The sequence below is a fragment of the Mesoplodon bidens genome (genome assembly GCF_964165515.1).
Source record: "Mesoplodon bidens genome assembly, chromosome: 6".
Taxonomy (NCBI): Eukaryota; Metazoa; Chordata; class Mammalia; order Artiodactyla; family Ziphiidae; genus Mesoplodon; species Mesoplodon bidens.
Genome location: NC_138162.1, coordinates 74,392,260 through 74,418,700, shown reverse-complemented (window position 1 = coordinate 74,418,700; position 26,441 = coordinate 74,392,260). Strand labels below are relative to the sequence as shown.

The window sequence follows — 26,441 nt, the reverse complement described above, 5'->3', positions numbered from 1 at the left end:
CTTCCATATCTATAAAAAGTGAATACACCATTTGTTTTTGATAAATCTTGAAAAGTTGTTTGAGACTAAATTATTACTGCCACCGGTGATCAATAATATCATGCAAAGTGGCTAAAACCAAACTTTGAACACATATGGAAATTTTTCTTCAAAAGAAACACTGCTTTTAGTTGCTACTTAACTGAATATATGACAACGTAATAGAAAGATTTTCCTTTGAAAATTTCTGCTTAATCTGAATGAATACATCTGATTACTCAGGATGATGAAAATAAAACCCAAAAACAATCGAAATCTCTGTAATCATTATTAGCATTAGTAAATAAACATTTGCATACTCAATGCTGAGGGCTTGTGACCATGTACTGTGAGGGACACTGTGGAAAAAAAGAAGAAAAAAAAATCTCCAAGATACTGCCAATGCCTATAGTTGTCTCTGGGATTAATGACAAAGTTCCATATGTACAACATACAGTAGGTTTAAAATAAAAATCTTGTGAATAAGAGGTTTTGATATCCCTGTATAGTGGAAGGTGAAGGTTTTTATATGCATTTTATGTGTGAGGAAAGAATATACATTTGAGGACTTCCGTGGTGGCCCAGTCGTTAAGAATCCGCCTGCCAAGGCAGGTGACACGGGTTCAAGCCCTGGTCCGGGAAGATCTCACATGCCGTGGAGCAACTAAGCCTGTGAGACACAACTACTGAGCCTACACTCTAAAGTCTGCGAGCCACAACTCCTGAAGCCCACGCACCTAGAGCCTGTGCTCCGCAACAAGAGAAGCCACCGCAATGAGAAGCCTGCGTACCGCAACAAAGGGTAGCCCCCGCTCACCACAACTAAAGAAAGCCCGCGCGCAGCAACGAAGACTCAACGCAGCCAAGAAAAAAAAAGACTATACATGTGATTAAGGAAAAAAACCACCTTAATCCTATAGATGGAGTAGGTAAGATTAGGACAATCAGTTCGTTCATTCAGTATTCAAAAAAATATTTGAGAGCTTATTATGTGCTAGGCACTCTGCCAGCCAGTTCCAGTCAGATTAATTTGGAAATATTCCCTCTTTCTGAAGGTGAGTATCAGAAGTTGTTTATATTAAAAAGGACAGGTAGTTTAGCCAAAAACCAAGGCAGCCTAGGAAACCTTCAAGAAGGTTTTAAAACCACAGGGTTATTAGAAAGGGAAGTCAATTGCAGGGGTTTGGAGGAAGCAGCAAGTCAAAGTAGCGGGAAGGGAGGAAGGAAGGGAAGGGAGGCAGGGAAGACTGAGAGTGGGCATAAAGACGGCAGCATCACAGACAGGAGAGAGACGATAGGGACGTAAATGAGGCCGGCACAAACCGGCAACAGAAGAAGAGGAGGAGAGACATGATTTGGATAAAAAAGTGGAGGTTGGGGCTTCCCCGGTGGCGCAGTGGTTGAGAGTCCGCCTGCCGATGCAGGGGACACGGGCTCGTGCCCCGGTCCGGGAAGATCCCACATGCCGCGGAGCGGCTGGGCCAGTGAGCCATGGCCGCTGAGCCTGCGCGTCCGGAGCCTGTGCTCCACAATGGGAGAGGCCACAACAGTGAGAGGCCCACGTACCACAAAAAAAAAAAAAAAAAAAAAAAAGGAGGTTGGCAAGGAAGTCCAGAGATTACTGAAAAGTTATAGCTTCAGAAACTGAAAAACTCTTACTGCTTTGTAATTTCCCCTGCTGCACAGGGGACTGGAGGGGACTGCTATTCACTGAGGTGACGTCTTACAGCTTATAAAGTACTTTCATGGTTCAGCATATAGTTGGCTTCCTCTCAAATATGATGACCTCAAGTATCACTTTCTCAATATCACTTCTTCAGAGAGGCTTTTCCTCACAGCCCTACTTAAGCATCTCCTTCCCTGTCACTGTTCATCAGCACCTCACAAAAAACGTATGAATCTGGCTAGGTAAGGAGCTTAGATTTAATCTTGCAGCTATTGAAAACATGTTAATTTGTCTAACATTGTAAGGATATACGGTGGTGTTAGATTTGAGACCAGATATTCTGACCATCAGTTTAGGAAGGGAGGGAGTAAGGGAGTGGGAGGGAGAGGGAGAGAGAGAGAGAGAAAGTATGTATGTTTCCTACATGGAAGAAAGAATATAAATTAAGGGATTTAAAGGGTGCTCTGGGGTAGAAAGCATATGGCCTTTGATGTACGTAGGAGTTAAAATCCTGTCAGCCAGATAGATAAATAGGGAACGTTCTGAAGTAGAAACAGAATGGAACATAGAGAAAGCATATCTGTTGTTTTTAGGAAGAAAGACCTCCTTGCCTAGAAACCATTTCTCCAGGCCCTGACAACCGGTCAAAATAATGAGCATGCTCCTGGACAGCAGCAGACTAAAAAATGTGTGGTTAAGGCAGGCAGCGGGAGTCTGTTAGACCATAAATTCAGAATGAGTAGTAATGGCCAGGAAGTATAAATGGGAGACTGGTCAACACAGCCTATGTGACTATTGGCAGCATCCTTGAGAGCAACCCTGAGTATGACCCTGACTTGTGGCCAAGCAGCTGAGAAGTAATTCATCATAGGACGGTGAGGCCTAAGCACAGGCTCAGCATGGGAGGATGGAGCCCACAGGTGTACTGCAGACACCACTGCAGGTTAGATCCAGCAGCAGTGAACTTTCCACAATAAGGGAGGCAAGCCTTGTATTTTAATAGCTGGAAAGTGAAACAATGCAGAGGAAGCCAGGGGGCTCAGACAGCAAACTGGTGAGGATTCACGGGGGCCCACAAAACAGAGACGGGGGATAGAAGGAAGGAGTTCAAGGACTGGGATGAAGACCTCACCCATGGGGATGCTTTCCCTGCTGGAAGAGTTTACCCCATCCTGGGGAGGAAGGATTAGTGAGTAATCATAACCACATCATCTGGGCAGCCAGGTAAACATCCTCCATAGAAACCACATCTTAACACAAAATCTCTCTGCTGGTATGCCCAGATTTAGAGATTTACAGGCAGACAGATACAATCAATCTCTCTCTCTCTCTCTCTCTCTCTCTCACACACACACACACACACACACACACACACAATGTATAACTAATTTACATGCTGGCACCAAAATATGAAAGTGTATGGTCTAGAACAGGGGTTAGGGTTAGTAAGGGGTCAGAGAGCAAATATTTTAGGCGTTATGGTCCTGTTGCAATTATTCAGCTCTGCTACTACAGTGCAAAAATAGCCACAGATGATAGTTATATGAGTGGGCATGAATGTGTTCTAATAAAACTTTATAAAAAATGGATGATGAGCTGGCCTTTGGCTAAAAGAACTTGTAAACCCTAGAAGATTTGGTCCAGTTCACAGACAGTGAAGGGAATGGAAGATTTTGTCTTTAAGGAAGGTGTGAAGACTTTGGCCACAGGGAGGATATAGAATCAGAGGCTTTAAGAACTAGCTTCATCAAATAATGAAGGTCACAGGGAAAGAAACATGGGTCAAGTTTTAAAGATGGAAATCAGTTGGAAGACTAATCTTCCTCTCTTTTCTATGGAGCCTTGTATGTACAGACAGAGATAGATAAAGGTTGGTGTTTGTGTCAATTAGTGGGTGAAGAGGGATGAAGTCTAGGATACGAGGAAAGATTGCATGGAAAAGAGACTGGGAAAAAGATTACATGTATTAGTGATTTAGATGGGGCAAGCCTCCCTAGTGGGGAGTTTTTTTTCCAATTTGGATGAAGATGTGAAGAGATAGTCCAATAGCATAAGTTCTCCATTGGTAAAAGCAAATAAGGAATAGTTCTAGATGAGGATGGTTTTTGGGGTGGAGTCACCCATGGAGACATGTCAGTGACATGTATGTAGAGGAGGGGAGGAAGTAAGAAAAAAATAATATACTGGAGGAAGAGTTCATAATCCACAAGTAATAACTGACTTCGTTCAGAGCAATTTAGCTTTTATACTCTAATAGTTTCCTATTGCTGCTGAAACAAATTACCACAAATGTGGTCGCTATAAATAATACAAACTTATTATTTTTTAATTCTGGAAGTCAGAATTCCAAAATGGGTCTCGCTGAGCTAAAATTAAGGTGTTGGCAGGGTTGTATTCCTTTCTGAAGATTTTAAGGGAGAATTTCTTTTTTCCTTTTCCAGCTTTTAGAGGCTGCCCACAGTGCTGGCTGGGTGTGACCCCCGTCTATCTTCAGAGCCAGCAATGTCCGGTCAAGTCTTTCTTCCACTACATCACTCTGACACTGATTCTTCTGCTTCTCTCTTCCACTTTTAAAGACCCTTGTGATCACAGTGGGCCAATCCAGATAATCAGGGTTAATCTCCTTATTTTAAGGCCAATTAATTGGTAACCTTAAGTCCATCTGTAAACTAACATATCCACAGGTTCCCAGGGTTAGGATGTAGACATCTTTGGGGGTCATTATACTGCCTACTACATACATCTAAGCTACCTCAAAAAAACTGTCGCATTTGCCTGAATAAAATCATTTGACAGTAAATTTTTTTCTACTATTGGAGGAAATACATCCTCTAGATCAAGCCGTTTGTAACACAGTAATTTTCCCCTCAATTTTGTCTGTTTTGTGCTCTTCATTAGGGGTGAGGTGGGATAGTATTGTATATAGGCACAAATTCATTTTTTATAATATATTTCTCACTAAGGGCATTTGTTCTTTATTTTCATGTACAGACTTCGAATTTTATGTATAAAACTTCCTATCTCTGCAAGTTTTCATAGCATGCATTTCAAGGTTTAGACTTACTAGAAGCACACATACATCCAAAAAGTTTACCAAGATCACAGAGCTGAAAGTTGTTAGTGATGACACATAAGGAAGTTATTCCTGACAAAGAAGTGGAAGTCAAAACTGAGGGAATCAAAAGCTACTGAGTAGTGAGGCCAGAACAGCCCTAAGCTCCACATCCAAATGGAGGCCTAAGGAGAAACTCTGATGATAAAGTTACACACTAAGGACCAGTTACATACATATTGGTCCTTTGGACAGTTTCATGAGAGCAACCTGTGCCACTGAACTGCACAACAAGCAGCTCCAACAACCTCGGAAAGCCCTCTTGTGTTAACACTACTCCATGGTTCCATGAGGATCCATGCTGTATAGACGCTGCAGCCAGATGCCAAGGTGCTAGCGGGGGATTAGCTGACATTAGATGTCTCTTTGGGACTTTTACCTTTTAACTTGCATAAATTTTACATATATAATTTTATATATAATACTTACTCCCACTTCACAAGTATGTATAAGACCTTTCAATCAATCCTACTGGTAAGATTTTATCCAAGTCTAGCTATGTCTAGTTAGACCCAATTATGTTTATGCTTCCTCCCTAATGTTGCCATTTTCTTTTTTAATCGACTCCTTTCCCCATTCTACTATGTTGGCGGTGTTTTATAAAGCACTGAATTAGTTTGCCTCTGATTACCACTTTGGCTACATCCCAAATAATGTGGTTGGATGCTTTGTAATTCCATGAATCATTTGACTCACCATTCAAAAACAGTCTACAGGCTATTTTCCCCTTGTAATATAGTATTATTAAAGCCTTCACATGCCTGTATGTTATCTGTTTTATTAATTTCAACTTCTAAGCTTATGTTTGTATTGTCAAGAAATGATGGTCTAATTCAACACATTATTACTTGGATTGTCAGTGTAAAATCAATATTAAAAAATCTAATTCAGAGTAGAAGGCAATCAAATATAGTCCCTCTTGACTAATACACATAACTTCAGATATTTATATACTTATGGAAAGGAAAGGGAAAGGAAATGGAACTAACAAAAATCTGGTACCTTGTATGTGCCTGTCTGCTTGCCTGCCTATCCACCCCATCTATCTACCTATATCTAATAACCTATACCCATCTTCCTTCCTACTTTAGTCCTCACAACATCCCTGTGAAGGAACGGTTCTTATGTTTATTTTGTTGATGAGAAAACTCAAGTTTTCTTGAGATATACGTATATATAACTTGCCCAGGTTGCAAAGGTATTAAATGGGAAATATGAAATTTAAATTTGGGTGTCGAACAACTTGGAATGTGGGGCCAGCCTGACCTGGATTTGAATCCCAACTCTGCCACTATCAGTCCTGTGACCCCAGACATAATTACTTTTTGATCCTCAGGTTTTCACATATATGAAATAGACAGGGTTTAATGTCTTCAAGACTCAATTTTCAAATACTAAAGTCCTAGAATTCCATTTAAGCCTAAAACCATAAGATGGTGATTTCAAAATGAAATGTCTCTAGCTGAGTGGGGCTACAAGGAGTACTGCTTCAGAATGGAAGTGTTCCTTAGGCTTTGACCTAAGGTTGTTGACACTATAAACTCAGTCTAGGGTTGAAGTTGAAGTCACTTGATGCACTGACCAAGCCATTTATGACTCAAGCAAATACCATGAGAAGGGCTGTCCTAAACAAGGATGGTGTTGTGTGTGTGTATGTTTAGCGTAATGAGCATGATCACAAAACCAGAAATAGCTGACGAGCTCAGATGAATGTCAACATGTAAACCTTGACCTAACCAACTGCTTCTCGCTCTGTTCTTCTAAGAAGTCAATAAAGGAGTAAGAGCCTTTAAAGCAGTTCCTATAAAAGCAGGAAGATTGTTCCCATGCAGATTTGGAAGTTCTTGACCCAATTCTAATCTTTCAACATTCTGTACTTAGCTTGAACTTCGTAATGTTCTGAACTTTACAAACCTTAGATAGCTGCACAATCTCCTATGATTTCAGTTCTATTAACCGAAGCTAGTAGAATCGATCACAAAAGGATTAGGTAGTGGCAACTATTTTGAATGTTTTTGATGGTGGAGAGAAATGTCTTGAAATTTCAATCATAAGGGATTTCAGAACATTATTATTTTCTTTAATGTCTTCCAAATGAGAACCAAATTAATCAAAGCATTGCATTTAGCACTGGTACAGGATTTCACAACTGAGGAAAAATAATTGCTGACTTTAAAGTGATTTCTGATTTTAAAAAATTCGCAAGGCATGTTAATGTTCCAGCGGGTAAAATCTTGTGTTCCTTGTTTTTTTGTTTTTTTTCTGGAAGCGGACTTCTCTATGTATTTCCAAATAGTTTTACTGAAGCCTGTTAAGATGGCTAAGATTTCTGCCAGTTTGCTTCACACCAAGGCAAATTCTGCCCTATATTTGCCGTTGGTTCTACCCTTTCAGGCTAGCCAGCTATCCTGGCAACTTGTGCTGTTGGCTACTCTGTACCCGGGTAGCATATTTTCATGATGATTCTGACTGTTCAGGTTTTTTGTTGCCCTCTGCACCCTGGGAACACAGTAATTTATCTATCTTTATATTGTTTCAAAATTTCTAAGAAGTGATATAAATGACTATGTATAAAATAGATAAGCAACAAGGATATATTTAGAGCACAGGGAAATATAGCCATTATTTTGTGATAACTTTAAATGGAGTATCATCTGTAAAAATACTGAATCGCTAGGCTGTACACCTGAAACTAATATAATATTGTAAATCAACTACACTTTAAGAAAAAAAGCTCTAAGAAGAACTCATGAGTGAGCACGCAGGTAGTGAAGAAGTAGGAATACAGGCCATAGTTGCTTTTGAGGAGAAAAGTAATTTCAAAACCAGTAACATTTAATGCTACCATTAGGTCAAACCAAGAGGGGCCTCTGTCCTGAGCCCCACACCACGGAGAGCCCTGCTCTGGCTTTCCTGTGGTCATGGCCCTCCCCACAGACAAGGAGTCCACTGGGCCACGTGGATGTGCCCTCCTGGAGCCTGTGTTTCACTCCTACCCCCAGACCATACTTCTGTTACCTGAGATCCCAGAATTCCCCGCCTAAAGCCCCAAGTCCCCTTTCAGGCCTGTGCAGGTCTCTCCTTAAGTCCACCCATCAGAAGAAAGAAGGGAGAGCCAGTGTGGAGGTGCAGCTATTTGCAAAGGGCAGACAAAACCTGAACACTGGACCGCGGTGCCCACAAGCATGAGCACAGGCTCTTCACAATACAGGATAGGGAATGACACACAAGAGAAATGGTCTAGGGGCCACAGGGTGGGCCATGGGTCAACTATATCTATGTCACCATTTTCTGGCATGGAACTAGGAGGAGCCTAAGAATTTTAAATTTAAACCCAGCCTTCTAAGCTGTTACCAAGATATATTTACCAACCTAGGTGGAGAGAACAGATTTTATTTCTAGTTTGATTCATAACTTTTAAAATATGATGTAGGGTACCATAGGTCCTGCAAATGCTAGGGTTGGGCCTGGCAGCATATCCTTTATGTAAATAAAACTATGGGCTGAAAAGAAAGAACCTTGGTGCTCTTAACTAAAGATAATCTCCCACTGAGGCCACCTTCACTGTCTATCAGGAAAGCATGGTATCAATTTATTATGTCAGAGAAGTACCTATTTTGATTATACCACTTCCCTTTTTTGGGAAATTATTAATTGGAGAGACAAGGGTGGTGGAAGTGTGGAAACAGGTTCTCTTTGTACCAAGCAGACCTTTACCACTAGCATGAATCAGATTTGAAGTGCTTGTAGGATCATCAGAACTGGCCCTTATACTTGCTGAAAATCTCTCATACTTATGAAAGTATATTTTAGTATAGTGATGGTGAAAAGCAGAAAACAATTCCTGTGAATTGAGGAAATTACCCATCCCAAACAAGGACTATTTCTTTACCAGGAGGACCAGCAACCATCAACTTCACCTGTGTCTGAGCAAAAATACCAGAAAGACAATGGAAGGCCAGAGCCACTTGGGGTGGGCACAGGATGATAGAGCATGGCAAGGAGGCCAGCAGGGGGAGCTGTCATGCTTAATCTAGGCCAGGGAACCTTTCACACCTAGCTGACTCTGAGGCTGGGCTACCAGGCTAACCTGTTGCTAAGCAAAGAGCCCAGTGGTGGACTTTGCTGAAGAGAACAATGTGCCGAGTCTCCCTTCCTAATGTCCACAGTGATCATTTTAGTTCTTGAAAAAATGTCACGAGATCCTGGATTTCTATTTTCTTCTTTTTTCCCACTTCCAAACACTTCAGGAAAACTAATCTCTAGTTGTAAGCACTTATGAAAACCCAACTTCATACGGAGGTTCTCTGAAATACTGAAAGAGTATTCTGGGGAAAGGGAGCTCTTCTTGGTCTAGGAGCATTATTTTCCTGATATAGAAATCCAGTATGTCCATCATGAAATGAAATGAGAAGTTCTGTTAGTTGGTTGTCTGTCTTTCCATCATTCTTTTGTACTTCCTTCCTTGAATGAGTATTTTTGGGGCACCTCTTGTGGGATTGTGTTTAGACCAGAGCTGTAAGCAAAACTCCATTCCCTGAAGAGGATGTGAGGAGAGGTTAGACCCCAGAGCAAGCAGGGAAGGAAACCAAGTGGAGGAAGCTAATGAGCAGGGATCCCAGAGGGATAGGGTTGCAGCCCTGGGCTGCTGAGTCAATAGGTGCTTTGCTCACATGCAAGGAGAGTAAGGAACAGAATGACAAACGAGCAAAGAGGAGAAAAAAAAACAAAACAGGAGAGCATCTACAGAGATAATTCTTAGGAACTTGGAGGATGAAGGTGTAGGAGAAAGGCTTTCCAGGGAGTCACTTTTATCATTTATTTTCAAGTCGTTAGAATTGTGCTAATGTAGAGGAGCAGATTTACAGCTAAAAGCAAACTGCAAATTCTAAAAACATAACTTTGATTTAGGTCTGTGGGTGGGTACAGAGGAGCTGAAGGGTATAATCTGTTGTTGTTGTTGTCTTCTGGCAGATTTAGCTTTCCAACTGCAATTTGCTTAGACTAATATTCCATTTAGTTTGCATATTCTGAACGTCTACTAACAAAAAGTGGAAAGGGGAAGGGTGGTAGGACTATCAAGATGCATCGTGCAATGCAGAGGAAAGAAGCCTTGGAACAAAATAATGAAAGCTTTCATACCAGGCATCTGGTTTGTGCATGATTGCGAGTGTGCAGGCATTTGGGGGAGTTGTAAAGTACAGACAGAAATAAATTAGTCCCTATTCCGAAAGTGTCTATAAACAATTTTTATGGTGAAAAATTAAAATGTAGATTGAACCGATTTGGCTACTTGGCGTGAGACAGCCCCACTTCCTACAGTTAGCGCTACCACTAGCTCTGTTATTGGGTAACTTTCAACGTCTGTTTTCCTCATGGGTGAAATGGGGACACTAACATATCCCTTGTAAGGTTTTGGTGAATATTAAATAAAAATGTAAGGCATTTAGCACAGTAGTTGTCACAAGACCAGTCTTCAATTAGAAAAATATTAATAAACAGTAAGCTTTATTATAAATAATAACCAATATAACTTTTGACAAGTATGCATTACACTTTTTAAGTTACTACTGTTCCAAGATGTTTTTTTTTCCTGCAAATGATTTCAACTGTGATATGATTCATCCCTTTTAAAATATTCTATAACAAGTCTATTATTCAACAGGTACATTTTCAGTGTATTCCCTAGTTGCACTAGAATAATGCTCACTGAAATCTATTTTTCATTAATTTGATTTTATCTTAAGCATCCATGCGTATTTACAATGGTTGTACTTCCATCAAATGGAACTTTTTCACTCAACTTTTATCCTAAAAGCTTGCCTGTGAATTATTATTGCTCTTCTCCAGTTTTTAAATTTTAAAGAGTTTTTTCCCCTTTCACTTTGAGTATATCAATTTTACTGAAGCCAAGACATTTTTCTTTTAATGGTAAACCCTTAAGAGTTCCTATTTTTTCCCTAAAAATATTACTAAAATATTATATTTTTAATATTGATATTCACAGCTGAGCAATTAAAGCAGCTTTTGGTTCCTCTTTTTATTTCAAAAAGTTGATTACATAGATATAATATTAAGTATAATTAAATTATGATAAAGACAATTACATATATTTAATACATTAAATATAAAAATGTTTGTCACAGAAAATCATTTTATGAAGCAATAAAAATTTGTAGATTCAGTGAATATATTAAGACTACATATATTTTAAAGAAATAAAGCATGTATGCCATTAACTTCTAAATATCCTTCAACTAGTCATAAAATCCAAATAAAAGGATATTTTCTGCTCAATTTTCCTTGTCAGAGCTGTACAGAAAACCTTATGATTTTAAAAAAAATTTAACAGGTGTGCAAACAGATGCAACTTGTTTATTTTACTTTATTCCTACTCTTAAAATTTCACCACTGCCAGAAACTCTATTGGCATATTTATAATATTTAAATAAAAATTCAAAAAATTGCATAAATCTTAGCAGTAAATAAATTGTTTCCTTTTTATCATCTAGGCAAAAAATAAAAATAATAATGAAACTTTGGAAATGCAAATGCTTTAAATAACTTACTGCTCAGTATTAATGTAGTAGCAGGCTGACGTTTAGAAGAAAACTCATGGTGGTGATGCTGTTTCATTTGGGGGTTCCATTACATGGTAGCCTTCATTTCAACAACTGAAATGTCAGTGCTACAGGGAATGTAAAAATAAAACTTGTATGTTTGTATACTGTGTTTATATGTAAAACATGATGTATTGGTCTCTCTTGCCTGCTCAAATAATGTAAATAATGTTAATTTTAAAACTCATTTATTGAATTCACATTAGTGAAAAGATATATTAATTATCCTTAAGTTACTTTGAAAGGGAAACCTTTCCCTTTGCTTCTGGATCTATTTAGCTGCCTGACACCTCTCCCAAATACAGCACCTATAAAGGTAAAACAAATGTCCAATACAGTTTGTGACTATTTTTCAGCTGTCCCTTTACTGATTTCTGAACTATTCTTATTCCAATCTCACCCCATCCTGCAGCAAGGTAATAAGCATGGTAGATTAACAGCAAGGGCTTTGGTGCCAGGCTGCTTGGTTTCAGAACCTGATTTTACAACCTAGTAGCTGTGTGACTCTGTGTGACTGTGACTTGATGGCTCTGTGTCTCATTTCATCATCTGTAAAATAGATTAAAAATAATATTCACTCACAAGTGAATATTATTCTTTAAGTATTCCTATATCCCTTTAATTTTCCTTTACAGCACTTATCAGAATTTATAGCTATGTAGTTATAAGAACATTTAACAAATATGTATCCCCTACTAAAATATAAGTTCCTTGAATGCAGCATCAAAATCCATTTTGTTCATCACTACATCCTAAACATTATAATGTTTGGTCTAGAGTAGATGCATAAGAAGTATTTGTTAAATAAGTGAATAAATTAATTTTAGAGATAAGTCTGAGAATCAACAAAAGTGAACACAATTTGCCCAGGATTATACTACCATAAATGACAGAACTATAAGTAGAGTTTAGTTCTTCTGACTTAAAGTTCTCCATTATTTCCAGGCACTAAATCTTTGATAACACAAATCATACAAAGAATCACGCAATTAATATTATGTAGGTTCTAGAATGAAAAGTAAAAATACAAATCAGAGAGAAAAGGAGTATCTAACGTAGTCTGGGGGAAATTGGGCCTCCTCGAGGAACTGATATTTAAGACATGAAGGAGTTAGAATGGGCAAGGAGAGTCAGGCAGAGGGTTCCAGGTAAAAGAACAGTTTACACAGTGGTCCAATGATGAGAAAAGCTTGGTGAATAAGAATAGAGAAAAGACTACTGTGATTGCAGCAGAAGGACCTGGAAGAGGGAGGGTGAGGTTGATCAGAGAGACAGGGCCAGATCTTATACCAAGGGAAGACTTTTCTTCCTTAAGTAGAAGAAGAAAAAGCCACTAAAGGGTTTTAAGTGTGGATAACACAATCAGGCTTGCATTTTCATAAGATGATACTGACTGCACTATGGGGGGTTTGGGAAAGGGCAGACTTAGTAACTGGTTGGATATCCAGGTCAAGACAGAAAGATACATAAAGATGATGCTCACATATCCAACATGATCGACAGGGAGGGTACCATTTACTGAGAAAGGACCATTAGTAGATAGATCAAGAGCTTAATTTCATTAAGGGTATAATAAATTCTCAATAAATAGTGACAATTATTGTTTTTGTGGTTGTTGTTACTGATGATTGAAAACCACTTGCTGCAATTGAGGGTAATGCTGAGTTTTATGGATTTCAATGGATTCTGGCCTGTGGTGTTGCTCCCATTATATACACAGGCACTTCTCGACTTGAGGTTTGGAAAGGGAGGTCATTTAAGGAGCTAAGAATGCAGCTGAGGCTTGACACATGAAAGCCTTTTTTTACCTCCAATCTCATTTCTAGGGTAGGCTTAGGATAACATGTGAGAGATGCATGAGAAAACAGCCTTCCTTTCCCTTTGAATTTCCTTCTCCTTTTCCCAAGAATCAAGAAATTTTAGACATGATAATATGACCATGGCCAACAGGTCTATAATGGCCAATTGGTCTATGAGGCATCAATGTTTTATGGGGAGATCAAGCCTGTAAAATTAGCTTTACTTGGCCTTGGCTGAATAATGGATGAGCATAGACAGCTCAAAGGATTTTCCTATAAATTGGGTAAGGAGATAGTAAGCAAAGAAATCAAGAGGTATGCTTAGATCTTTGATTTTAGAGAAGGTATTTATACCTTACTTTCTGATCTAGACTTTATTTATATTATATCTTTGAATCATGTGGCAATCTGTCTTATTCATTTACACTGTTTACATATAGTAAAAAAGAATGTCAATTAAATCATTAGAATGATTAGTTGGCAGTATAGACTACATAAGGCCATTTTAATACTGGTGTGCCAGAACTGCTTGTATTAGCATACGAGGAGGTCCCTAAGTCTTCACACTGTGTCACTGGCTCATGGCCACAGGCTTTGTTCCCTAGAGATGCAAGGGAAACAGAGATCATGCATCAGGATTAGCCACATGGTGTTAATGAGAATCGCTGTTTATCATTATCCTGGTTATCCTGTTAAAGAAGTCCTGGAACATATGAGGTAGTTGCCAAATGTGTTAAATATACCAAAAGGCATGTCTATTTCAGAAGTTTTGAGCCCTGAGTTTAAAAATTTTATATTTAATCTACTTGCCAACTGGGCATTTTGCAACCAGGCATCTATAAGAGAACTAAGGAAAGAGGCACTGAGGGGAAGTCAAATATAAGAAAAGTCCAGATTGTTTTGGTCAATGATGAGGTCCTGACTGTAATTTAAAAGCTAAAATGAATCTTGCTTAATCTCACATACACATAATTGGCATCATTTAGGCACAATCAGCATTAAGAAACATACAAACACATATAGATCAGCATACAGCAAGGGATTTTAAAGAGGGAAAGAAGAATATTTTAACCAATTTTCTGAATAAAAGGCACATGTATTTTATTTATATTAGAATACTTTTAAAGGTCCTTGAGGTATTTTAATATATTTTTAAATTTATACCTTTATCATCATATTTATAGGAAAAGCATCTAATATTTATTTTTACTTTTTTAATTTAAATAAGCACATACACATAGCTTAAAAGTGAACATATCTTCTTGACTGCTTTGGGCAGTAATATGTAACATTGCCTAACCTGGCATAATCCAGCAAAATCTGGATTCAATCAAAACCCAGTTCAATACAACAAAGTAAGCCAGGGCTGAAACATTTGTGCATGTGCATCTATCCCTCATTATATTAACCAGCCCTTGTGTATATTAACTTTAGCATTTTAGCTTTACGACATGTTGAAAATACATTTTGACACTATTAAGAAGAAGAGAATTTTTTCCCTACACCTTTAGTGATTAGGAGCATGGGTATGAAAATCAGACTGAATATTCAAAACAGGTCTCTACTGTCTGCTAGCTATGTAACCCTTTAATCTCTCTGTGTCTTAGCTTTCTTCCTGAACCTCAGATTCTCATCTGTAAACAGGATAACGTAGCACCTATCTCAAAGAGTTGTTGTATGTGTTAAATGCTTTATTATACGTAAGGGACTTAGGACTGTGTTTCGCACATAGTAAGTGCCCCCAAAATGTTAGCTATCATTTTCATCATCATTGTTATTATCCTTCATTTTGTTCTTGGGCACTTGGAAAAAGAGTCTACAAAATGCATATTAACTTTTTCCTCTGAGTTCCTAGCCCTTAGCCTTATCAGAAGCATCAATCTTTCTTATTTTCCAGGCAATAAGGATTTTTTAAAAATTGAAGTATAGCTAATTTACAATATTGTGTTAGTTTCAGGTATATAACAAAGTGATTCAGTTATACATATATTTATATATGTATATATCTATAAACTTTTTTTCAATTCTTTTCCATACAGTTTATTACAAGATATTGGATCAAGTTCTCTGTGCTATATACAGTAAAACCTTGTTGCTTATCTATTTTATATATGGTAGTGTGCATCTGTTAATCCCATACCCTCCAATTTATCCCACCCCTGCTTTCCCTTTGGTAACCAAAAGTTTGTTTTCTATGTCTGTGAGTCTGTTTCTGTTTTGTAAATAAGTTCATTTGTACTATTCTTTTTAGATTCGACATATAAGTGATATCACATAATATCTGTCTTTCTCTGACTTAACTTCACTTGGTATGATAATTTCTAGGTGCATCCCTGTTGCTGCAGATGGCATTATTTCATTCTCTTTTATGGCTGAGTAATATTAAGGATTTTTTAAAGTTCAGTGATTCTCAAGATTTTCTTTTACATGGACACCTTTACAGCATATTGAAATATTCCATGTACGTTCACATGATATAATCGACAGTTTTAGAACCTTTGACTAAGAAAATATATATGAACAGAGGGATTTAAGGACCCCCTGAAATAACCACACAGGCCCTCTGGGGTCCAAGACTCATGGGTAAGGAACCGTTGCTTCGATGATTAATACATTTAAATTAAAATAAAATTCAGATCTTTTTAGAAAGCCCTGTGGGTCATAGCTCTTTTAGCCTCTCTTACCTCACCCATGACCGCTATGGGTGTCTCTCCTGTTGCCTGAGCAACACGATGTTCTACTAAGTAGAACATATACTCGTCGTACAGCAGACGGATCAGGTGGAAGGAGCCAAAGCTAGCAGCACTGCGTAGGGTTAAGTCCCGAATAACCATTGAGCTGTTCCAAGAGAAAAGACACATATGCAGCCATTGTTAGTGAGCAGGATTAGAGTTCAATCTAATTTTCCTCTTAAAAGAAGTTAGAGGTCTAAAAGGTTGGTATAGCACACAACCTGCCATGGAATAATTTCACTACTGAAAGCAGTTGGCTCAACTCTTTCAAACAGAGTGGTAAAGAGGTTATCTTTACTGAAACTTGACTAGATCCTTATTAGAGCTAGACAAATATTAACTGGGAAAAGCCATTTTATTGTCATAGGCAAGTCTTTTGATTCTATTAAATTCACAAAGGGGTCAGAATTGAATAAAAAAGATTTTTGGGAGGCTGACAACTCATCACCATAAGAAAAAGCAACTCAAAGTGAAGGTCTTATTGATGATGCGTAAACACTGTCACTATCTCTCAATGATAACGACCTCTGGGGTACGCTGTGAGAAAAATATGTATTTGACCAAGTTTACAAAATATACTAAGCAGGGACTTCCCTGGTGGGGCAGTGGTAAGGAATCCGCCTGCCAATGCAGGGGACATGGGTTCGGTCCCTGGTCCAGGAAGATCCCACATGCCTCAGTGCAACTAAGCTCGTGCGTCACAACTACTGAGCCTGCGCTCTAGAGCCCGTGAGCCACAGCTACTGAAGCCTGCGCACCTAGAGCCTGTGCTCCGCAATGAGAAGCCACCGCAGTGAGGACTCTGCGCACCGCAACGAAGAGTAGCCCCGCTCACTGCAACTAGAGAAACCCCAAGCACAGCAACGAAGACCCAATGCAGCCAAAAATAAATAAATAAATTTATTTTTAAAAAGTACACACACACACACACACACACACACACAGAGCAATGTTCCCAGATGTGGCAATGTAGAATGTAGGAGGTTATGTACAGGGATCCCTGCAAGTTCTGTTGGAAGGTAAATTTATTAAGTGATTCTAGTTCCTTACTGATTTCCATTAAATTAAATTAAGGTGATTTTTCCATTAGAAATAGCATAATAAAATCAATTAAGAAATGCATAACTTTGAAAAATATGAATGTTTAATTTACAAAATACCAAAATCTGAACAATATTATTTTTTTTTTTTTTTTTTTTTTTTTTTTTTTTGCTGTACGCGGGCCTCTCACTGCTGTGGCCTCTCCCGTTGCGGAGCACAGGCTCCGGACACACAGGCTCCGCGGCCATGGCTCGCGGGCCCAGCCGCTCCGCGGCATGTGGGATCTTCCGGGATAGGGGCACGAACCCGTGTCCCCTGCATCGGCAGGCGGACTCTCAACCACTGCGCCACCAGGGAAGCCCTGAACAATATTATTAATAAAATACTAACAATACTCTATTATACTCAAAATGGAAGTGAATCAAAATAAAATTTTGGCCTCATTGAAAACATGTCAATTATTAAGCTTGTCCATGCACTTCAAATCTCTTTAATATTTCTAACTTAGAGTCAGGGTAGGATGTGTGTGTGTGTGTGTGTGTGTTTCTCCTCACTTTCATTTAGTGTCCTTTTCTAGAGATTTCTGTCCTATGCAAACTAAAACAGGCATTATATTCTCTGATAGGAGGAGGAGATAGAATCTCACAAATGTATGGGCTGATATTCCTAGGCCTTATTTTGCAATGAAGAATTGTAAAATGCCAGACAGATGGAAAAACAGAAGACTACATTTCTGTTTCATTTTCAACCTTATTTATATAGAGGCTAGTAATATATCAAATTCCACACATTCAACTTGGCAAGTGACAGATCATCCTTGTACATCTAAAACTCTAAAGCCCTGGATTCTGATCCTGGTTCTTCATTAATTCACTATCAATCTCAAAAAAATCATTTCCATGAGAGTGTTTTTCCTTTTGGCTGAAAGTGAATGCAGTACTTTTGGTCTTACCTAATTTGCATGACTATTTCAAGGATAAAATGCATTAAAGGTTGTGAAATAGACTTATGAATGAATAGAACAAGACTCAAATATAAGTGATTATGATCCTAATACACAGAACAGGAGGAGCTGAGCTTCTGACTCTCATTTGGCTACGGCAGCAAGAACAGGTGTTACTATATGATGATGGCAGATGTCTCTCATTCTGTGGATCTATTTACTAAACAGATAAAAAGCATGGGTTTGGAGTTAGATCCATGTTAACCACTATGTGATCTTGATTGTGAGTATGGCATTCAACATTTAAAGGTTCAAGATTAGCCTGAGAGTCAAATGGCATAATGTATGTGAGATCTTAAGCAAAACTACCTATTACTATACTATTCCATATGTTGGAGTTAATAATATACTCATTATCATAAAAAGCAGTACTGGTGAATGATTCCTTAGAGTCAAATACTTTAATGAATACCTTAAGTTTGGAACTCTATAAGAGAATCACTAAAAATAAATTAACACTTTCATTTATATGTCAAAGATATAATGACAAAATTCTGTTATAATTCGATGCATGCTTTTCCCAAAATTCAGTAACACATCACCTATTCATAAAAATAATTATTATAAATTTAATAGCTATTGAAATTAAACTTTATTTTCCTATGGAACCAATTTTAACAGGCAGAGAATCCTCTACTTTAAAAAGCAAAGCAAAAACAACATAAAAATAACAATAAAAAGTTGCCTAACATTTTTACATACATCCAAATTTGATCATGTGAAGTAAATAATTTTGAAAAATTAAATAATATGGGGTGGAATATTCACTCCTAAGTACACATCTCTTGCTGAAGAAAGACAGCAGCTATTTAAAATACAGCCTGGAGAAGACTAATGGCTAACGAGAATACAAAAATATGACTAATCTTATTCAAAATTAAAAGAACTGTAAATTAAAGGTAAGATACCATATATCATCTATTATACTATAAGACATTAAAAGATCAGTGTTGGAGAGGGTATGGGGAAAGAACTCTCATTTGCCGTTTCTACAAGCATAAATTCACAACACATTTATGAAGGGAAATTTGGCAACACATGTCGAAATTAAAAATGCACAAATGCTTTCACCTAGCAGTGTTTTCTTGTTGTTGTTTTTACAAAATACCTTTTATTTGCAGGCTTTGGAGAGCAACCAACCCAAGACTATGATCCTTGATGGAAAGCTCGGAAAATAAGCCCTGCATACAAGCAGTCTATCTCTCTCTCTGACGATGTTATTTTGCATCTCCCTCCCACCCTCCCTATCCCACTCCTCTAGGTGGTCACAAAGCACGGAGCTGATCTCCCTGTGCTTCCCAGTAGCTATCCATTTTACATTTGGTAGTGTATACATGTCAATGCTACTCTCTCACTTTGCCCCAGTTTACCCTTCGCCCCTGCTCATGTCCTCAAGTCCATTCTCTACATCTGAGTCTTTATTCCTGTCCTACCCCCAGGTCCATCAGAACCTTTTTTTTTTTTTTAGATTCCATATATATGTGTTAGCATGTTATTTGTTTTTCTCTTTCTGAGTTACTTCCCTCTGTATGACAGACTCTAGGTCTATCCACCTAACTACAAATAATTCAGTTTCATTCCTTTTTATGGCTGAGCATCATTGATTTACAAAGCTGTGTTAGCCTCCACTGCATAACAAAACGAATGGGCCATACACACACTGATATCCCCTCCCTTTTAGACTTCCCTCCCATTTAGGTTACCACAGTGCACTAGGTGAGTTCCCTGTGCTATACAGCATGTTCCCATCAGTTATCCATTTTATACATAGCATCAATAATGTATATGTGTCAATCCCAATCTCCCAATTCCTCCCACCCCACCCCTTTCCCCCTTGGTATCCATACATTTGTTCTCTACGTCTGTTTCTCTATTTCTGCTTTGCAACTAAGATCACCTATATCATTTTTCTAGATTCCACATATATGCATTATTATATAATATTTGCTTTTCTCTTTCTCACTTACTTCACTCTGTATGAACAATCTCTAGGACACTCTCTAGGTCCATTCACATCTCTACAAATGACACAATTTCATTCCTTTTTATGGCGGAGTAATATTCCATTGTATATACATGTACCACATCTTTATCCATTCCTCTGTCAATGGACACTTAGGTTGCTTCCATGTCCTGGCTATTATAAATAGTGCTACTATGAACATTGGGGTGCATGTGTTTTTTTGAATTATGGTTTTCTCTGGGTATATGCCCAGTAGTGGGATTGCTGGGTCATATGGTAGTTCTATTTTCAGTTTTTTTAAGGAAACTCCATACTGTTTTCCATAGTGGCTGTATCAATTTACATTCCCACCAACAGTGTATGAGGCTTCCCTTTTCTCCACACCCTCTCCAGCATTTATTGTTTGTAGATTTTTTGATGATGGCCATTCTGACTGGTGTGATCACCTAGCAGTTCTAATTCTAGAAATTTACACAAATAAGCAAAGATAGTTTTAATTGCAGCAATATTTATACTAGTGAGAAAATAGGGGGCAACACTAAATATCCATTTGTAGGATACTAAGTAAAAAAAATGGTTCATTCATATATGTAAATTTATACAATAGTTTAAAGAAATGAGGGAGAGTACACATATAGGCAGTAACTTGGAAAGATGTCAATGATATAATGTTAAGTGCAAGAAGTAAAAAGTATAATATGAGCCCATTTAACATAGAAAGCATCGATATAATTCTTAAAAAAATCCTATCCCTAAATAAATGGGAATGTTTAATACTTTATTAGCATCGAGATAGCACACTCCATTAAAATAGTATTAGTCACCTTAAAAAGTACAAATTTATTTCAATTTATCTGAAGATAAATGTGCAACTTTATACAAAGATAATCGTTACAGTATTTTTTATAATTGTATCACAAGAACAAAAACCACCTAAATGCTCAAGAATAAGAGACAAACGGGATGTTTAAATAATGTATGAGACATACACAAAATGGAATATTGTGAGGACATTAAAAATTATGTTTCTTAAGATATGCTTAAGGTATAATGTTAAATGAAAAATGCTGAGGGAAAAATACAGATAATAAACTCTGATAAACAACTGGATCTCAATTTTATATAACACTGAAAGAAAACATTTTACCAGTAGTTATTTCTGGGTAGTAAAATTATGGATGATTTAAGTTTATTCTTTATACAGTATTTGTATTTCCCAGATTTTCTAAAGTGAGTATATACTAATTTCATAATCCAAAAAAATGTTTATTTTAAAAAGAAGATATTCATTGTAACATAGAAGAATTGTGGGCTGGTTGAATGTCAATAAATCTTTGCAGGGATAAATATCACAGATATAGAATGAGTTATATATATATTTCAAAATTCAACTTTTAGGACTTTATATTTCCCTTAAAATAGTGTAAATGACTAAGAATATTCATACTGAGTAGCTTTCTGATACTATTAAACAAAATGCAAAGTCAATTTTTTTATTCCAAGAGAATTCGCATTCATTCATTCAATAGATATTTATTGTGTTCCTACTCTGTGCCAGGGTCTTGTTCTAGAGCAAGTCAGACAAAAATTTGGTTTCAACAGAGCTCACATTCTAGTAGGACAGAGAGTTGATAAAAACAGAGTAGATATAAAATATAAAGTTAGGTAGTGATAAACCCTATGAAAAACAATAAATCACATTAAGAGATTGGAGAGTGATAGGTGCCAGCACTTTAAGTTAGGGTGTCAGGAAAACTCTTTTTGAGGAGGTGATATCTTGAGCAGAACCGAGACTGAAGTGAAGGAGTGAGCCCTGTGAACATGTGAGCTTTCCTGGCAGAAAGGAGAGCAAATACAGAGACTGAGGCAGAACTATGTTTGTTTTATTCCAAGGACAGCCCAGAGGCTAGTGTGGCTGGAGGACGTGAGCAAAGAGAATACACGGTGGGACCTGGAGGTCACTAGCAGCTGGACCATGTAGGGTCTTATAGGCCATGCTAAGGCTTTTGGATTCTATTTGACAGCTGGGCAATCACCGTATTTCAGCATAAAGTACACACGTAATACTAAATTCTGTTAGAATATGAAAAAAAAAAGGGTGCTGACCTTCAGTTACAATACTTAGTTTTGTTTTGTTTTGTTTTGTTTTGCAGTACGCGGGCCTCTCACTGTTGTGGCCTCTCCCGTCGCAGAGCACAGGCTCCGGATGCGCAGGCCCAGCGGCCATGGCCCACAGGCCCAGCCACTCCGCGGCATGTGGGATCCTCCCAGACTGGGGCACGAACCCGTGTCCCCTGCATCGGCAGGCGGACTCCCAACCACTGCGCCACCAGGGAAGCCCAATACCTAGTTATTTTTAAAAATACTGATAAGCATGCTAAGAAATTATTGTCATATGTTTAGAAAAGAATCAGTTGAATTATATTATTAATGCTATGTCTGCTTCATGCTCTCTGTGTTGGGCTTCTGCCCTACAAGCCAAGTATCAAATGACACAATTAACAGTTTAATTGGAAACCTATTGTCTGATTCAGACTTCTGTAAGATATGCTGCAAAATTGACTCCACTGAATTTCATGTTGCTAAGTTACCATGAATTCAACTCCTTTTAAAATCAGAGTTATAAATGTTAATTATTTTATAATGGATGAGAAATACCTTTGTGTATTTATCTTTATAACTCATGGTGTGGAAATTGAAACATATCCCCAAACACATGATACTCAATCCACCCCTTTATGTATTTGGGGATACATCACACCCTTCCAAAGAAGAAAGATGAGAACGTCACACCTGTGACCACCCCCTCCCTGCTACCGTGAACTCTCTTCTCAAACAGTCCTTATAGCTGATTCTGAAAGAGTATTACTTTTTGGAAGATTTAGATATTGTTCAATTGTAGGCAAATTAGGTTCTCTGTGCCCCCTTTCAAGTCACTGTATCAAAGCTATAAATTTCATTTTTAAGAATGGGATACTTGGTTGACCCTCAGGGTGACCCTGAGGAATTCTGTGTTCCGTTATCCACAAAACACACAAGCTGAGAAATGGCCCACTTAACTTCTACATTTCTGCCCAAGAAAGGTGGTGATATTTTTTCTACCTCCCAGGGAGCCAGCAGTAGCCATTCAAAGCCAGGTTAGGCAAGGAGAGACCCCCGTTTGGAGCAGAGGGTGTTTGCAGCAACATGTCAACTGCTGCTATCGTGATTCTCTGCCAGTCCATTTCTTTATTTGTATGCATATAAATATATACACAGAATTTTAGAAATTATGAGATTAATCAACTTCAGAAAATGAAGGGTTGATATATGTGACTGCCAAATTCTTATTAAAAGCCAAAAACATTAAAAAAATACTCTGTAATTCTGCTTTCGTTTGTGAATGCAGTTTTCATTACTCAATATGTTCTTATGCCTTGGTAAAAAACAGGTCAGATTTTTGAGGCTCTTAAGTTTCTAACCTATTGACTTCGCCTACCAGCAGGAGGTATGCATCTGTCTGAATATGCCTTTCCTTCTGTGGCCCTGAAGTATACGCCTTCAAGACTTCTTGAAATGAAAATAATAACCATAATAGTGTCTAACAATAACAAGTCAACTATCCCCAACTCAGGGAGGACAGAGGGCAGGCAAGTGATGATCTACTGGGTTTGTATATCTGCAGAGAACAAGAAATACAAGTAAGTAATTTTCTGTCAAGATACCTGCAACAAATCTCTGTGGAGACAAAGGCTCCATGAGTGTATTTCTAAAATGATATCAACTAAACATAGAAAAAGAAAGTCCTCAGGAAGGAGTAAGGGCAAGTCTGATGTAATGACATAAGAAAGCAGTAAGAAGAAAAAAAAAAACCTTGTTTTTTTCTGATATAGAGGATGCACTCTGCTTTTGGTCATATAGGTTTTGGAACAACAGCTAGTATAACTTCTGTTTCATCATTCATGAAGCACATATACCATCTATATGATCTTCTGAGGTAAAAAAATGGATGAAATCAACTTGCAAGCAAATGGGAAAATATCTGAAATCTTCTTAAGAAATGTTCCCAAATTAAAATTTTGTATTCTACTATTAATACTACTATTTCTACATCTACTTTGAGAATACTGTGATAATGTTTTCCAAATCTTCCCCATATATCAAAGGAAAACTCATATCATCAACACATTGCTCACTGACACCCAGATCTAAACCTAGGACTGGGTTTAATGAAGCATATCAGTGGGTCACAGAGTTAGCACCATAATAAGGTGCTTTTCAAATCATGTGGGCTAAAAGCACTAAATATATGAGAGACAGAACTGTGGAATTATTCCATCCCCAAAACAAAAACAAAACAACAACACAAAACTGGTAGACTTTCTTCCACTACATTTAACCCTGGGCTAGACACTAGAAAACGATTTTCAGGATCTAAGGATAATTTAACTCCTAATTAAACATATACAGTGAATCTACACCTCTACTTCAGTTTAAGAAATAAGAATTGGACTAAATCAGTTGAGAAAGAAAGAAGTCACAATAAAAACCAAGCAACTACCATCATAATTAAAAGATCTCTGGTTCCATTTTTATCAAGGTGGTCAAAACAAGATGGAAATCCTGTAATTTGGGCTTACTGGGTTCAGAATTTCTACTAGTCTCTAACCTCTGCTGCTTCTTTGTATACCTTCTCTCCTCACAACTGCTTTGGACTCACCACTGAGGTCCAGGTAATGACCACACGGTACCCATAGCCACAGTCAGTGGTATGTCCTGTAGTCACTACTTTGATATGCGCATGGTTGCACAGGAACTAAATTAGGGACTGCCTAAACCTCAAAGTAGACATGGCTTTTCGGCCCGAGCCAGTGAGGCCACCATTATCTAAAGAAGCAAAGAAATGAACTCCCATCACAAGAATAAATTCTGGGGTCAAAAATATAACTTATCTAACTTAGCTTAAGAAATGGAACTGTGTCAATTCCATCCTATGTCATATATATAGTATGTATGCCAACTTACACAGGTTCTGTTTTTTAACCCTTGGAGTAGACCTATGGTCAATGGCTCACCCCAACATTTGATATCATATATCAAGTAATCTTTCTCTCCTGGGGTTCTTCTATGTCTAGAAAAACATACATTTATATATATATATATATATATATATATATATCCTTTTAGTCAAAAAGTGATTCATTTTGTATTACTAGATTATTTGATATCAAACTGGCTATGCATTAGAATCACCAGGAATAAGCTTTTTGAAAAAAAAAATTCTGATTACCCCTACTCCTAATCACTACTTTCTAACCACCACGATTTTGATTCAGTAGTTTTTGGGAGATACCCAGGAGTTTTGTTTTGTTTTTCTTTCCACTAATTCTGAGGTGCAGCTAGGTTTGAAAACAATTGTAATTGATCAAATTAAGAAACTAACTAGGTGGTTCTGAGTATGCATCTGAACTGCCTGGACGATACTTTAAAAAAGCACAGATTGCTGGGCCTCCCCTCCACAGTTTCTGATTCAGGTAGATTTGGGGGAGGGGTCTGAAAATATGCATTTCTAATGTGTTTCCAAGCAATAGTGATGCTACTGGTCTAGCGAACCACAGTTTGAGAATCCCTGGACTAGAGAAGAAGAAGAGTGGTGGTAAGGGCTCAAGGAAGAAGACTAAATAATACACGTTTGCCAGAAGGAGGACTGTAGTCCTTTTCTGACTGTTGCTAAACATATTTTCTAGACTGGAATCTCAGATGTTCCCATCTGAGAACTTCTAGGGCTTTGAATAAGAGCCTTTCTTTTCCTAGCAGAAATTTTATTTCCATAAGCTTCCTGGTACAGTTCCATCATGCTGTTGTCATGAGTTGGGTTGAAGATAATCACAACAGGGAGTTTCTGCAAACTAAAGTCTTCCTTTCTTTCCTTTTTTCTGAGAAGCATGTACATACATAATTGCAGAATAGGAAAAATTGAGACGATACCTGTAGAAAGACCATTTTAGCAGAAACTGCCTGGCAGCTTTAGGAAAACTGGGTCTTCCTTCATAGGGTTTCAGTGCTTGCATCATCACATTGTCAAGCCATGCAGCCCACTGCTCCAGGGTGCTCTGCTGCTGAAGAGTCATCTTGAAGTCTGTTTCTAGTCTCTGAACCATGTTGTCATCACACTGACATACCCAGGAAGCCTGCTCCTGGGACAGTACACAGAAAGCAAAGAAAAAGTTCAACCCAGCACCTTTTCATTGAGTGTCAGCACACAAGCCATATGCATAAATGGCAAATTATATTGAAAGCGTAAAACAATTAAGTGAATTAAGAAAATGAAGGACTACTTGTTAGTTATTAAGGAAACTAACATAGCCTTTGTGCATGAAAAAGTGATGTGACATACAAGTATGACTCGGTTTTTCTACATTAACTAGCCTGTGTGAAAGGCTAAAATACATGATTACTTAAGAAAAATAGGAGCCTGAACCTACAGTATGAGGCGTCTTTCTTTAGT

The 26,441-nt window shown here is 37.9% G+C and overlaps 1 protein-coding gene across 5 annotated transcripts in view; it reads right to left on the bottom strand.

Moving 5' to 3' along the window:
• The window catches only part of RFX3 (regulatory factor X3), a 292,426-nt gene that overhangs the window by 6,784 nt on the left and 259,201 nt on the right, over positions 1 to 26,441 (bottom strand). For all 5 annotated transcript variants that reach the window (XM_081236444.1, XM_081236445.1, XM_081236447.1 and 2 more), the window contains 2 exons: positions 25,922 to 26,130; positions 15,900 to 16,053 (listed from right to left, as the gene is read on the bottom strand). In XM_081236444.1, coding sequence (XP_081092570.1) covers positions 15,900 to 16,053; positions 25,922 to 26,130 — 363 coding nt within the window. The remainder of the gene's footprint in view (positions 1 to 15,899; positions 16,054 to 25,921; positions 26,131 to 26,441) is intronic.